Source organism: Mirounga angustirostris, unplaced genomic scaffold, assembly GCF_029215605.1.
Source record: "Mirounga angustirostris isolate CCGP_5_RB_7025 unplaced genomic scaffold, mMirAng1.0.hap1 SCAF_8, whole genome shotgun sequence".
Classification (NCBI taxonomy): domain Eukaryota; kingdom Metazoa; phylum Chordata; class Mammalia; order Carnivora; family Phocidae; genus Mirounga; species Mirounga angustirostris.
In genome coordinates this window covers 90,482,712-90,498,010 of record NW_026991716.1, presented here as the reverse complement: position 1 = coordinate 90,498,010, position 15,299 = coordinate 90,482,712, and the positions used below count along the sequence as shown (strand labels likewise).

The 15,299-nt window shown below is 36.8% G+C and overlaps 1 protein-coding gene across 4 annotated transcripts in view; it reads left to right on the top strand.

The window, feature by feature from the left end:
- Nucleotides 1-595: 595 nt before the first annotated feature.
- HACE1 (HECT domain and ankyrin repeat containing E3 ubiquitin protein ligase 1) overlaps nucleotides 596-15,299 on the top strand; it is a 96,476-nt gene continuing 81,772 nt past the window's right edge. For 2 of the 4 annotated variants that reach the window (XM_045865235.3, XM_045865231.3), the window contains exons 1-5: nucleotides 596-921; nucleotides 6,617-6,671; nucleotides 8,260-8,349; nucleotides 9,110-9,214; nucleotides 14,112-14,187. In XM_045865235.3, coding sequence (XP_045721191.1) covers nucleotides 846-921; nucleotides 6,617-6,671; nucleotides 8,260-8,349; nucleotides 9,110-9,214; nucleotides 14,112-14,187 — 402 coding nt within the window. In that variant the 5' untranslated portion in view covers nucleotides 596-845. Of the gene's footprint in view, nucleotides 922-2,728; nucleotides 2,772-6,616; nucleotides 6,672-7,758; nucleotides 7,848-8,259; nucleotides 8,350-9,109; nucleotides 9,215-14,111; nucleotides 14,188-15,299 lie in introns of all 4 variants that reach the window. The other 2 variants (XM_045865232.3, XM_045865234.3) reach the window with 2 other exon arrangements.

Here is a 15,299-nt window from a genome sequence, read left to right as displayed (position 1 = left end):
CAAAGAAACCATAATTTTCTTTCAGGGTGTCATCATCTATATCTTCCTTAAAGTTTCTTCTTTTTGTCAGGTGGTAAGTATGGGAGTACAAGACACAAGATAGAGTGGTGTTTTGCCCTCATGAAGTCACCCAAAAGGGGAGACAAATAATTAAGCTACTTGCGGTGAGAGAAAATGTGTATTCTACTTTGCATTTGTTTGAGTTTATTCTTTTTTAAGTTTGACATATAAAAATATACTCTTTCAGCAGTTCATGCATCTGGAAAACAAATGTACCCAAACTAGAATGAATTAGAGGATGGATTTATTTTAAGAACTGTGCAAAACCCCAATCTGCTATATAAGAGAGTGACAGAATTAAAAGAAGCTGCTCCTCTCCTGTACAACTTTGGCGGGCCGGAGAGGGCGTGGGGCCACACAGCAAGTCTCTCCTCGAACTTGGGGGTACGCCCAGTCTCGGCCTCGCTTGCCGCACTCATTTCTCTACCACGGCGTCTGCGTCGTCTGGGCGCGGAGCCACCGGCGCACCCAGCGTGGCCCCGCCTCAGGCGCGAGAGTCCGCCGGCTCTGAACTACTGTTCCCAGAAGGCCGTGCGAAACCGGGAGGGAAGCGGCGGCAGTGGCAGGAAGGGCGCGAGCGGCAGCGGCGGGTGTCCCGTCAGTGGTCGGTCCGGCAGTCCCTGACCCCCCGGCGGAGGACGCGGCCTTGAGCGGCCCGTGCAGCTCCGGGCGTTATCCGGGGCGAGCCGGTGCCTCCGCCCGCCGAACGGGCCCGGGGCGGGATGTAGGGTGTTAGGCGCGGAGGCCGCCGGCGCGGCGGGGTGGGCGCGGAGGGCGCGCCGAGGATGGAGAGAGCGATGGAGCAGCTCAACCGCCTGACGCGCTCGCTGCGCCGCGCGCGCACAGTCGAGCTGCCCGACGGTGAGCTGGGCGAGGGGTTAGGGGTGTCTGGGGCAGCCGTGGCGTGGCGGGGGCGGGGCTCGGGCTGCGGCGAGGTCGGGTGGGTAAGCTAACCCGAAGCCGAGAAAACGCCCACATTTACTTTCTTTAGCTGGGAGGGGCCAAGCTGGAACCCCGGCTACCCCTCTACCGCTGCTCCCACCAAGGCAGGTGGGAGTTTGCTGGAGGGTCTGGGTTCTGCGGGCCCCGGTGCTGGAAGAAGCAGGACAGAAGCATCTCCCGAGTGTGGATCTGGGGTTTTGGCAAAGGGGCAAAAATATCAGTCGGATGGCGGAGACCCGGATTCAGAAAACATTACAGTTGTGGGTCATTGTACAGTCGTTGCTAGCCGGGGCTAGAGAGATGCACCAAAATAGTATTTCTATTTTAAGCTGCAGAGCGGGAGTTAAGTAGCCTTTCTTTTCTTTTCGGAAATGGAGAGTACTGTATTTTGATATTTTGACAATAAACAGACAAATAAAAGGGTGTTAAATACCAAGTATGTACTCTTAAAGTACTGTGCGTGTGTGTATATATACACTTTGAAATTATGCCTGCCTGTCTTCATTTATTCGTCAGACATAAGTGTGGGTTGGGGACCTTCCACAAAGAGGAATAAGGCATGATCCTTGTAGTTCAGGAATTTTAGCTCATTGTGCCAGGGTTTCTTTAGAACAGGCAAAGAAAGCACTAGCAATAAAGAAGGTGAGAAATAAAGCCGTTTTGTTTGCAGCCTCACGAATTGCTACGTTTTAGTGGCAGTGGGATATGGCCTTGCTGCCTCTAGGAGGCTTTCCGTTCCATTTGCCCCAGTGAGAGAAGGTGTAGGAGGTTAAGGCTGGAGATATATATATATTTTTTAATGCATTGTATTAGTGTATCTTTAATTTTTCAAAACTTTCTTTGAATTGCTGCTGGAGAGGTGATTTGTAGGTTATAGGAGACGTTAGGAGAGAGCCATCTAATAAATGTGGGAATGGGAACTTTGTGGATAATTTTCATGAAAAAATTTCCCCCTAGTCTCTATTTAGGATTAAGAATAGGGATGATTTATGTGATTTTCTGAAAAATAATTTTCTACTTGGTACTTTGCTAGTATGAAGTAGTTGACTGAAAATAATTACGATTTTAGTAACTATAGACTTCCAGCTTGAACTTCTTTCTGTGTTTTCTTTCCAACTTTTACCTTTGCGTCCATTTCTTAAGTGCTGTCCTCATTCATTTTCCACAAATTATTGGTATAGGTTAGTGAAGAACACAGCGTGCAGTTTCATTGACTTGGCAATTGTGTTGCTTAGTTTATATCCCACTATTTTTTACAAAAATATGATTTAGAAGACCTTGATAATGTTTCCTGGTCTTAAAATTAAGTGATATATTTTCATTGTAGAAAATTTCAAGAAGAAAAATTCAAAAATTGGTTATTCTACCACTTAGTAATAAACAATGTTAGTATTTTATTTCCTTCTATTATTTTTTTCTGTCTTTCTCTACCAAATTAAGATCATACGGTATATGGTCTATTATTTTGCTTTTAGAAAACATCACTTTTAAAATACCTTTAAATATGCCTAATAACCTTTCAGCTTTTCATAGGATACATGTAACAAATACTGAATTTAATTTTTGTTTTGATAATAGATTTTATGAGGAGCAGCTTTGTAGTTTTTAAGTCTTAGTCTTTCTCTAAGTCTTTCCTTAGGATTAATAAGTGGAAGAAGAATTATAGATCTAATTATGTCAACATTTGTAAAGCTCTGAGTATCAACCTCTCAACTTACTTTTTTAGAAGGTTCCACCAACAGTCTTGAGAGTCCCTGGAAACTAGAATAGTAAGTAAAAATGAAACATTGTCCCATATTGCTAGGCAAAAGTGGCATCTTGGCTTTCATTTGTTTTTTTTTTAAATTATAATGAATTTGCTCATCTTGTTTCTTTAATTTGTCTTGGTCCCTAAGTTCTGATAGATCTTTCTTTTTGAATTCTCTGAGATTCGCTTTTTCAAGTGCGTATGTGTATGTGTTATAAAAATCTAGTTATAAAAATCCAGATTGTTGGGCTTGCATTTTAGACTGCACAAAAGTTCTGAGATCTCTCTAAATTTAGGAAATATTCAGATACTTATTTTGCCATGTTAGAATTCACTGATTAATAAGCATCTGATTGGAACACATTACTAAGGTTAGAAAGTTTTTAATCAGCTTTTACTCTAAAATTAACTTTGTTGCATAGGATTAAACTGCAGATTTGATTGACTGAATTGGATTCTGGTAGAGCACATTTATATTTCTTTGGGATGATGAAAACCTGAGTATTACCACCAAGTATTATCACTAAATAATGGAGTGCAGGTTGTTGAGTCATCCTAGGCAGGGCTAACATAGGAATATTCTTGTGAGAGAGGAAGTGAAGAGAAATAAATTACTCTAGGGATATGGATTCTCAGTGGACTTTAAAAATTGGTTTATATTGTTTGATTATGTGGAAAAAATAGTCTTAAATTACTGAATTTACAGTGAATGTAGCTTGTTTCATAAGATAATGGAACTTGAGCCCATATTAGCATATATTTGAGTGATGATTAGGGTGATAATCAGTTTTTAAAAAATTGTTCCCATTTGATGGTTTAAAGAGAAATAGTATATGTTATAATGAATCTGAGCTCCCTGTTCTTCAAGGTTTTCCTTTTAGTTGTAGAGTTCTGGAACTTTATCAACTAATCAAATGGCCAACATATGTGAAAAAGTGAGAGATTAAACTTTTTTTTATCACTCTGGAAGATTTTAATTATATACCTAGTTCTTAAGGTGTCTTCCTGAGCGTGGAGAAGGAAGCAAGTGAGAAAAAATTTTATTCTCTTCTTTCATAGTATACCTTTTCCTGGATAGTCTCCTTGTAGCATCATAGTTGTGGTTTTATTTATTTCCTCATACCATTTGGTGTACGAGTTATATTTTTATAGGGTTATTTGTGAATTAAAAAGTGAGATATATATCTAAATTTTGTCTAAATAAACACCCTATTAAAACCCATGCGAACCTTATGAAGCTTATGCTCACTTAAAATTATGTACGAACTTGATTTATAAGTTTAAATTAAAAATAAGGGTCCTTCTTGTTTATGACTTTGCTTATTATGGAGAGACTTAATGAAATTGTCATGGCTTGGAAGTTCAGATGTTTATTGGGGCGTGTATCATATGAGAGAGAAAAAATGTTGCCATGCCCAGGGAGGCTTAAGTGCAGTATTTTTCAACTGCTAGTGGTGACTCACCGGTAGTTAATGAGAACAATTTATTGCAGTCAGCATTTTAAAAAAGGAAATAGAAGAGAATAAAACAAATTAGAGGGGCGCCTGGGTGGCTCAGTCGTTAAGCGTCTGCCTTCGGCTCAGGTCATGATCCCAGGGTCCTGGGATCGAGCCCCGCATCGGGCTCCCTGCTTGGCGGGAAGCCTGCTTCTCCCTCTCCCACTCCCCCTGCTTGTGTTCCCTCTCTCACTGTGTCTCTCTCTGTCAAATGAATAAATAAAATCTTTAACCCCCCCCCCCAAACAAAAACAAATTAGAATGTTTTGCACATAAAAGACTATTGTATTGTAGACCTTTTGGATACTATATGTAGTATACTGGGTGTACTGTAAGATTTTTATTGTGTGGGCTCTGGAATCAGCCAGGTTTGAATTCAAGCTTAACGACTTAGTGCCACCATCACACAGCTTGTTACTTAATTTAGTGCTCAGTTTTTTTGTTTGTAAAATGGGGATAATAATAGTACCTACTTCATAAAGTGGTTATGAGGATAAAAGAGATGATGCATGTAAAGCATTGAGAACAGTGCCTGTAAGATAATGGTTTAAAACATGTGGGCTGTTAGGACTAGGATTTTTTTTTTTTTTTTTGTAGTAAAAGAGTTGTTGCCTCTGCATGCTGAAACTTCAGAATAGTTCTACTAGGACTAAATTGCTTTTCATGAATATACTTACAAATAGTGAAGTAATGAACAAAGATGTGAAGAAATGTTGATAACTTTTTTCCTTCTTTTTGGTATATATTTCTTCAGTATATATTTCTAAATCTATAAACTGCTTTATTCAAACATAACCACAATACTATTGGTAGAGCCAGCACAAATGACAGTGATTTTTATTATCATCAAGTCCCTATTGAGTTTTCTTCTCCGAGAAACATCCTCTTACAGTTGATTTGTTTGGATCAGTACCCAGAGTCCACATATTATTACTTGGTTGATCATCTCTTAAGACTCTTTTAATGATAACAATTCCCCCTTTTTTCTTCTTTTGATAAAACTTTTTATTTTTAAGTAATTTAAGACTTACAGAAAGGTTGCATAAATAGTACAGAGTTCCCATGCATCCTTCTCCCAACTTCCCATAATGTTCACATTTTGTTACAACCATAGTACACTTATCAAAACTAAGGAATTAACATTATCATAATACTATTAACTGCATTACAGACTTTATTAAAATTTCATGAGTTTTCTCACTAATGTCCTTTTTCTAATTAGCATCCAATCAAGTTACTACGTTGCATTTAGTCATCCATGTTTCCTTAGCCTCCCCACACTGTAATAGTTCTTCAGACTTTTCTTGGCTTTGAGACTTTTTAAGAGGACTGCTTGGGTATTTTTGTGGAATTCCCCTTAATTTGGGTTTGTCTGATCTTTTTTCTATTCCTGGTGGATCGTATCAGAGGCTACATGATATTACATGATATCAATATGTATTATATCTGGTGACATTATCCTTTATCAGTTGATCAAGGTGGTATCTGCTGGGTTCTCCACTGTAAATTTACTGTTTCCCTTTGTAATTAGTATTTTGGGGAGATACCTTGATACTATGCAAAAACTTCCTCCTAAAACTTTAATTTTAGCATTGGCATTAATGTTTTAAGAGTTGTTAGAGTTACTTCTCTGTAAATAACTTAAAAAAACCCCATAAACCTCTAAAATGCATTGAATTGAGATGACCATTAGTAATATATAAAAATAAATCCAAACAAAGCTGAAATTTATATAAGTATAGTCCAATATCATAGATATTGTTGACTTTTAACCTTTTCTTTTGGATCATATTTCTGTGAGCTTCATAAAAGATATGAAGGAAAATGTGCGTAAGTGTAAAGTAATGTGGAAAAGTAAGATTTTAATGCTGTTTTGTAAAAGCTTCTAAAATAATTCCCTTTGTTATAATATTGTCAAGAAGCAAGTATTATGTATATTTAATGTTTAAAAATTATTTTAGCATATATATATATATCTATAATCGCTATATATGCTTAAAATTCCCCCAAACTACATGTAAGTTTGATAAAACAAGAACTCGGTAAACACTTTTTTGGAAGTAAAAGAAGTTTCTGTTGTTAAAGCTACGGAAAATACTAGGTCTCATTTTCCCCATCAAATCCAGAAGCTAAGCACTTTGGTGATGATGTAAAGGGGTCTAGCATTAGGATAAGAAATTCTGCATTGTTGCAGATTTTGAAATGCCTCTGGTATTCCACACTATCTTTAATCTTTCTCCTCTTCTCACTTTTTATATGGAATTAGGAAAACTCTGAAGTAGTTTTAAGTTTCACCCTTTGGAAAAACATAGGACATAAATTCTTTTTCTGTTTTTTGTTTAGTTTTTGTTTTGTTTTGTTTTTTACTCAGATAATGAAACTGCTGTTTATACATTAATGCCAATGGTTATGGCTGATCAACACAGGTGAGTGCCTATTTCAAATTTATGCTTTTTGTATAAATATAAAAAAGAAGGGCGTCTGGGTGGCTCAGTTGGTTAAGCATCCGATTCTTGATCTCAGCTCAGGTCTTGATCTCGGGGTCATGAGTTCAAGCCCGTGTTGGACTCCACACTGCATGTGGAGCCTACTTTAAAAAAGAAAGAAACAAACAAAACCTCTCAAAAACTAAAAAAAAAAAAAAAAAAAAAAATACAAGAGAAGTATAAATTTACCTATGTTGGATACATATACATGCACAAACATAGTTTGGACATAGATGTTGTCCTGGGACATGCTGTTTAACCTCTTTTATAGTTTATTGTCTGTGAAATAAAAACCAAGATTTTCTAAGATCCATCTCAACTGTAAAATTCTATGGTAAGAGATGTTCTGAATGAATTATCAGATATTAAGTCAGTTATTTGGTTGGTCACTGACAATTAGAACAACATTGTGATGGTTTCAGTTAGAGGTCACTACTGATCTTTATTGCAAAAGGTTAGGGCTGATGGAAACTTACTTCCTAATGTTCTGCTTTGATGTTCTTTTTATTGATGTAGTGTGGACACTCTTTACAGGGCGCATATGAGATACAGTTATCTGGCTGGGTGATGAGATGTTTATACTTGTAGCGGGCAGCTCTGCTGTGGTTAGCCATTGGGTAGTTGGTATAATAAGGTGACAAGGAAACTATTTTGAAACAAGTTTAAAATATAAATAATTTTTTGCTTTAAACTTCCTGTGTGATACAACTAAAACATGTTTAAATCTGATTTTTCTTTTTTTTTTTTAAAGATTTTATTTATTTATTTGAGAGAGAGAATGAGAGAGAGAGAGAGCATGAGATGGGGGAGAGTCAGAGGGAGAAGCAGACTCCCCGCCGAGCAGAGAGCCCAATGCGGGACTCGATCCCGGGACTCCAGGATCATGACCTGAGCTGAAGGCAGTCGCTTAACCAACTGAGCCACCCAGGCGCCCTAAATCTGATTTTCTTAATTGGCCAAAATTAATATAGGGAGGCTATACTTTTTGCAAGGGGAGCAGCTAGCCCAACTCTCTTTGTTTCTCAAGAATCTAGGGAGAACTGAAGCCAACTTAGGTATCTTCGGAGCAGATGATATAGATCAGCAGATGAGGAAACCTTCAACACCAGTTTATAGGTCAGTGCAGTTTTTTTTTTTAAGATTTTATTTGAGAGAGAGAGAGAGTGAGAGAGAGACAAAGAGAAAGAGCACAAACTGGGGGAGAGGCAGAGGGAGAACCAGACCCCCGCACTGAGCAGGGATCCTGATGTGGGGCTCCATCCCAGAACCCTGGGATCATGACCTGAGCCGAAAATCAGACACTTAACTGACTGAGCCACCTAGGCACCCCAGTGCAGTTGTTTTTTGGATGAAACTGTTGGCTACTATGCTGTGCTTAGAGAATAGTGCTTTGTTTTTTGACTGACTTGGGACAGAACTTTTTGGATAATTGGTTAGAGTAACTAAAGGGCAATTAACTTGAGTTACTATGTTTTTTAAAACTTTTTTTTTTTAACATATTGATTCTTTTAATTTTCTTTTGGCTTAGGTCTGTTTCTGAGCTACTATCAAATTCAAAGTTTGATGTCAATTATGCATTTGGACGTGTGAAAAGAAGCTTGCTTCACATTGCAGCAAAGTAAGAAGGAGGATATTTTGGATTAAAGTCTGGTCTAGCACAGTGATCAGTAAGCTTTGGATCAGTGTTGTCCCACAATAGTTATGGGAAGAGATGAGAATAGACTGCTGAACAGTTCTTTATTCTGTTTAGAGCATAGTGTGCTGTGTTTGCATTCTTTTTCTAGATACGTCAACCTTGAGATCAGACTCAAGTCTCACATCTACTATCTTAGCTTGTTCTAGGTCAGATCAGTAGTTTATCTTTCCTGGATGTACTTGAGAGAGTACATTCACTGAAAATTTTCTCTCATCCAACCAGTATGAAATTTTATATGTTAACTGCACATGAAGCCATTGGCTTTATATTTTTTACTTAGGTATGAGAATGATTTTAATCCATAATCTTCCAGTTACATATGTAATCAATCAATTAATTGATATCTAACTTCCTTTCAGGACTTAGGTAGATATGTTAAAATTAATTTTTCATAATGAGTTTGGCTTCTGGAAGGCCAAAGAATTGAGAGTACTATGTGGTTTCTTTTATGTATTAATACTTTATTTTGCTTTATTTGAACATCTCAAATACTTCATAGCTTTCATAGTAGAATGTACCTTCTTGAAAGTAGAGGATATTTACTATTTATGACAAGTTAAATCAAATTGTAGGTTAATAATGGACCTTAAAAATGTGTTTAATGGAGCTTTTTGTTTTTTTAATTGAGGTGTATGTCAACTGACTGTTGAATGTATCTGAACTGTTTTTAATATTGTTTTAGTTGTGGTTCGGTGGAATGCTTGGTCCTGCTATTAAAGAAAGGAGCAAATCCTAACTATCAAGATATTTCAGGTTGTACGCCCCTTCATTTGGCAGCTAGAAATGGGTAAATATTTTGTCCCTTGAGTAGCTTAAGTTGTATTATCAGTTATGACTGACAGTATTCAAGGCTTTCTGGATTTGGTGATTTTTTTTGACCAATATTTGCCTTGGGAAGAGGGTCGTGGGTCATTGTATTCAATATTTAAATAACTGTCATATTTAATAATTTATTAAATTGTTTACTAATATTTTTTCTTGAAAATATACTTAAGTTCATTTTTACTTGTATTATAATGATATTTTATTTTCTAAAAAGCATCATTGTCACCCTCTTTGTTTTGGTGTCCTTTTTCCTGCTCATTCTTTTTCACATCTATTTCCATACCTTATTTTCCAAATCACTTGTTCAGTTAATTTTATTAATGGAATTAAAGACGGAGTAAATATATTATACCCAGCTTATTTATATCTTTTTGAGAATGGGCTATACTGTAGTAAACTTTCTAAATTAGGGTAACTTACTCCTTTCAGTACCAAAACTTACCTTTCCTTTTAATTATGACAAAAAGTTTTCTAAATAAATAATGTATTTACTACCCTTCCTTTTGAAATTTTTTATTAAATAATTTTTCCCCTTATAATAGTGTTTCTAAAATGTAAATATATTTTTGCTTTTTCCTGATAACTCTGGTCTTCATTATGAACATCTTTATGTTATTCTATGCTGGTTTATTTTACTTTTATATTATATATATATATATATATATATACACTTTTATATAATATATGTAATATAAAAAAGCTCTATTTACTTTTTTAAAGTTTTATTTATTTGAGAGAGAGAAAGAGAGATGCTTGAGAGATAGAGTAAGGGCAGAGGGAGAGAATATCAGACAGACTCCCTGCTGAGCATGGGGCTCCATCTCAGGACCCTGAGTTCATGACCTGAGTCGAAACCAAGAATCAGACACGTAACCAACTGAGCCTCCCAGGTGCTCCATTGTGTGGTATTTTAAACGCAACTATACTTTTTTATGGCTTTCTTTCTCACTTTTTTGTTGAGAATTTCAGATATCACATCTCTGTGTCTGCCTCTACTTACTACTATTTTTTACTATTTTTTTTTTTTTAAGATTTTATTCAGTTACGTGACAGAGAGAGAGAGCACACAAGCAGAGGGAGAGGGAGAAGCAGGCCTCCCACCAAGCAGGGAGCCCAGCACGGGGCTTGATCCCAGGACTCCGGGATCATGACTTGAGCCAAAGGCAGATGCTTAACCAACTGAGCCACCCAGGCGCCCCTATTTTTTTATGTCTTAAAATTCTGTTGGACTGAGGGGTGCCTGGGTACCTAGGCTCAATCGGTTAAGCGTCCGACTCTTGATTTCAGCTTAGATCATGATCTCAGAGGCCTGGGATCGAGCCCCACATTGGGCTCCACACTCAGCAGGGAGTTTGCTTGAGATTCTCTCTCTCTCTCTCTCTCTGTCCCTCCCCGCCCCCATCTCCCCCTCCCCCCTCTCTTGTGCGGGAGTGTGTATGTGTGTGTGCTCTCTCTCTAAAATAAGTAAATCTTTAAAAAAAATTCTGTTGGACTGAGAAACCATACCAAATGGCTGGAATTATGTTTAAAATGAAAAAAGTAGTTTTTGACTCAGGGCTTGAAGAACTTATATTTATAAACATGTTTCAAATATATAAAAGTATATTCCTAGGGCACCTGGTTGGCTCAGTCAGTTAAGCTTCAAACTCTTTGATTTCGGCTCAGGTCATGGTCTCAGGGTCATGAGACCGCTTTTGGGCTCTGTGCTGGACATGGAACCTGCTTAAGATTCGCTCTCTCCCTCTCCCTTTGCTCCTACCCTATCTCTCCTTCCCCCTGTCTCTCAAAAAAAAGGTATATTCCTATGTCTCTTTTTTTTGTTTACTTTTTTTTTTTTTTTAAAGATTTTATTTATTTGAGAGAGAGAGCATGAGTGGCGGGGAGAGAGGGGCAGAGGGAGAGGGAGAAGCAGACTCCCTACCACACAGGGAGCCTGCTGCAGGGCTCAGTCCCAAGACCCCAGGATCATGACTTGAGTCGATGACAGAAGCTTAACTGATGGAGCCACCCGTCTGCCCCTCTTCTTTTGATTACTCTTGAAAATATTTTTGTTTCTTGTTTTGACCTGAGATTCTAGGTAGTTGAGGGAGATGCCTGACTGAGATATGGGGCTAAAATTGTGTACTGCATCATTCTGAGACCAAATTTTTGCATACAAGGATTAAAGTGGAACCAAAAATAAAAGAACCATAGTGATATCTAGGTTGGACAGGGAAAAGGCATACTCCTTTGACCCTGTTTGGTCTGATCCAGTTCTTGATTTAGCATGTGAACCAGTTGTCCACTGTTCTGATAGGTAACAAGGTAACAATGTGCTAATTAAACAACTATTTTTATAATAGCCACACTGGTGATGTTTGTAGGGTGTCACACCCAAGGTCATAGATCTTGTTGAATTCATTCCTTGCTGAATTGATCTCAGATCTAGATACGTTATCCCAAGGGTTGGTAAGCTAGTGACAAATCTCTTTCAAAAAGTTACACGTAGAAAAAAAGCTCAGTACTCTAGATCAACGACTGTAAGTGAAAGGAGAGATTGGTGCACAGTGGGGATAAAATGTCTATTGCCATTGTAGTCAGAGACTTAAGTCATTTAGGAGATCATTACTTTTTTTTTTCTAGTTTTGTTGAGCTATAACCAACAAAATTGTAAGATTTTTAAAGTGTACATCATTAAGATTTGATAGACATCTACATTGTGAAAGGATTCCTTTCATTTAGTTAGTAAACACATCCATCACTACTATCACCTTACATATTTATCTTTTTTTGGGTGGAGGTGTGAGAACATTTAAGTTGGAGACTTAATGTCTCCAAGAAATCGCTTGATTTACATGGCAAGTCAGTGAGGAGAGAAGGAATAAGAAGAGTTTGTAACCTTAACATAACATCTAATTTGGATACCTTTCTGTTTCTATAAAGATTGTGATATTCAATACTTGACTATTCTAGTTTTTGTTACTGGGTGCCTTGTACAACTTAGAGTGGCTCCATAAATGTTTACTGAGTGGCTTGAGTACATGTTACTCCTTGTAGCTTCTGATATTTTCAGAAATAGCTTTTTATTATAATTTCTTTATGAGTTCAAATTTGTCTAGGCTGAAGCGGAAGTCACAGGGGACTTATGCCCCTTTTGCTTGTCCATCCGTGTTTGGGAGTTTGTTTTTTGTTTTGCTCCCTCAGTTACCGTTAGATGAGTAGTAGAATTCTCCTGGCCTGCTTTATCATTCCTCTCATTAACTGGTAGTACTGGGTGCGCTGGTACTGAATTGCCCTCCTTCCCAGTAGAAGACCCATTGAGCTACCACAGAGCACTAGGATGATTTGCCCCTGTGTCATTTGGGTTACCATAAGCTTCCCGTAATTGTTGCAATATCTGGGCAGGAAAATAGTTGCTTCCTGTACAGGAGGATCCAGTGTTGCTCATGATTATATGAGATTGTTAAAAAAAAATAAAAGACTTCAGAATTGTTGTGTATTCTTAGGTTGCATGTTGGTCAGATTTGAAACACGATTTTTTGCTTTATATTTTGGGCTAGGTTGTGACCTCATAAAGGGCAGAGCCCATGTGTTAATTAATATTTTAGCTCTAATTCTTGGCAAAATAAGTGCTCATTTAGTGGATTGTTTTGACATCCTGAGATTCTATAAAATATCAATAATGATTGTTAAATGAGAAAAAAAGGATACATTTCTCATACTGCTGTCTGTCTTTTACAGTTCATTTTTGGTTTGGGAAGCATTATGGATTTTTGCTTTCCTTCAGCAGCTCCCTCTAAACACCTCCTTGGGACTATTTCCCTGGCCCATTTCCACCTAAGTGTTTGTTTTGGCAATAGGCAAGTGGTCTAAGAGGCTCTTGAAGATGTTTTAGAAATCCAGCAATATGGGTATAGGCACACATACACATATTTTGAACAATGTATTCATTTTAATAGGGCTGTCTGGTCTGTTGTCTCAGGATTGTTGAAGATTTATTTCCTATGGTTTTCAGAACAGTTTATTAGATAAGCTTTATAAATGTTGAACTTACAAGTTTCTCAGAACTTTTTCTTTCTTTTCTTTGACTATAATGCTGATTTTAAATTACATTTAATTTCATTTCAGATACAAAAAGCAAAGCTAGAAAAGTAATTTGTTCCCTTTTAAAAAGATCTTTTCAGTTAATAAAAATTTTAGCTATTAACTTAAAGGATTGAATAATTAATAATCAGTCAATAAAGTTTTACTGAGTTCATTGAGAGCACCTAGCTATGCTTAATACTGAGTTTATTAAAGAAGTATACAATTCATGGCATGAGAAATTTTTTTTTTTTTTAAGATTTTATTTATTTATTTGACAGAGACAGCGAGAGAGGGAACACAAGCAGGGGGGAGGGGGAGAGGGAGAAGCAGGCTTCCGACGGAGCAAGGAGCCTGATGCGGGGCTCGATCCCAGAACCCTGGGATTATGACCTGAGCCAAAGGCAGACGCTTAACGACTGAGCCACCCAGGTGCCCCATGGCTTGAGAAATTTATGATCTAATTGAGTGAATGGTAACACATAAACATATATACTCTATTATATACTATCTATTTTGTATATAGCATATATAGTACTACAAATGTAGTATATCCATATGTTAATACTGTATATGTAACATATGGTATATAATACGCTATTACATATACACTGTTACATATTTTTTATATGTCACAGTTTTTTCATTTTATTTCAGATGTTAAAACATTTGTTTAAAAACCTATAGATTGATACTTGCCATCAACTAGTATTGAGTGTTGTCAATATTTCAGTAAAATAATTGTCATTGGCTTATTTTTCTTGTACCAGTTATCTCTGTCTCTTTTTTCTTTTCAGGCAGAAGAAGTGCATGAGTAAATTATTAGAATACAGTGCTGATGTCAACATTTGTAATAATGAAGGCCTTACAGCAGTAAGTGCTAAGAATTTATGTGAGAGCTTTAAAATACTTTTTAGAAAATAATATTGAAGGTGATAGTAATGCAAAGTGCAGTACAAATGTTTCTGCAGGTTACTTCTGTAGAAAGATTTGAGACATAGTTCTCTACTGTATTTATTAAGAGAAGTTATGGGTTCACTATGTTTCTCCTTTCTCCTTTTTGTTTGTGACCTTTCATTTATTTTGAAGCCTTTTTCCTCTAGCTTTTGTCACTGACTTTCAGGTGATTTTTTAGAAGCATGTTATGAGTTCATTATAGGAGAGCTATTTTTTATTATGTCCTTTAAAATTATTTTAATATGTACATTTCAGAAAAATTGGATGGCTAGGTAGAAAGGAAAAAGGTAATGAATGGAATGATCACTCACTATATCCTCTGCACTCAGAGATAATCACTGTTAATATTTTGGTCTATATCTTTCAGACTTGTTATATCTTACCTAAACTAGTATTTTTATCCATTTTGCTGTGTCACTTTCTTTTTAAAAATAAGTTAATATATTTTTGATCCATGTAGATGTTATTTGGAGGTAGTGTGGGATATTTCTGAAAAGATTGTTGAAATCCAAAAATTTTTTAAAAATTTATTTTTATTTTAATTCCAGTATAGTTAATATACAGTGTTATATTAGTTTCAGATGTACAAAATAGTGATTCAAGAGTTCTATACATGAAATCTAAAAATATTAATCATTATCATTATTTAATGGAGCTTTATTCATTTTAGAAGTAGATATAAAATAGAATTATGTGATTATTGAGAAATTATTTTGAAGTTGTGACAGAAGATGTTAAATTTTTTTTTTTTAAGATTTTATTTATTTATTTGACAGAGATAGCGAGAGCAGGAACACAAGCAGGGGGAGTGGGAGAGGGAGAAGCAGGCTTCCTGCCAAGCAGGGAGCCCGATGCGGGGCTTCATCCCAGGACCCTGGGATCATGTCCTGAGCCGAAGACAGATGCTTAACGACTGAGCCACCCAGGCGCCCTGTGGATGTTAAATTTTATATATTAAATTTTACCTTCCTGTATGTGAGGTTACGCATGTATGAATTAAGTGGATGTTGAGAATCCTTTCATGATGC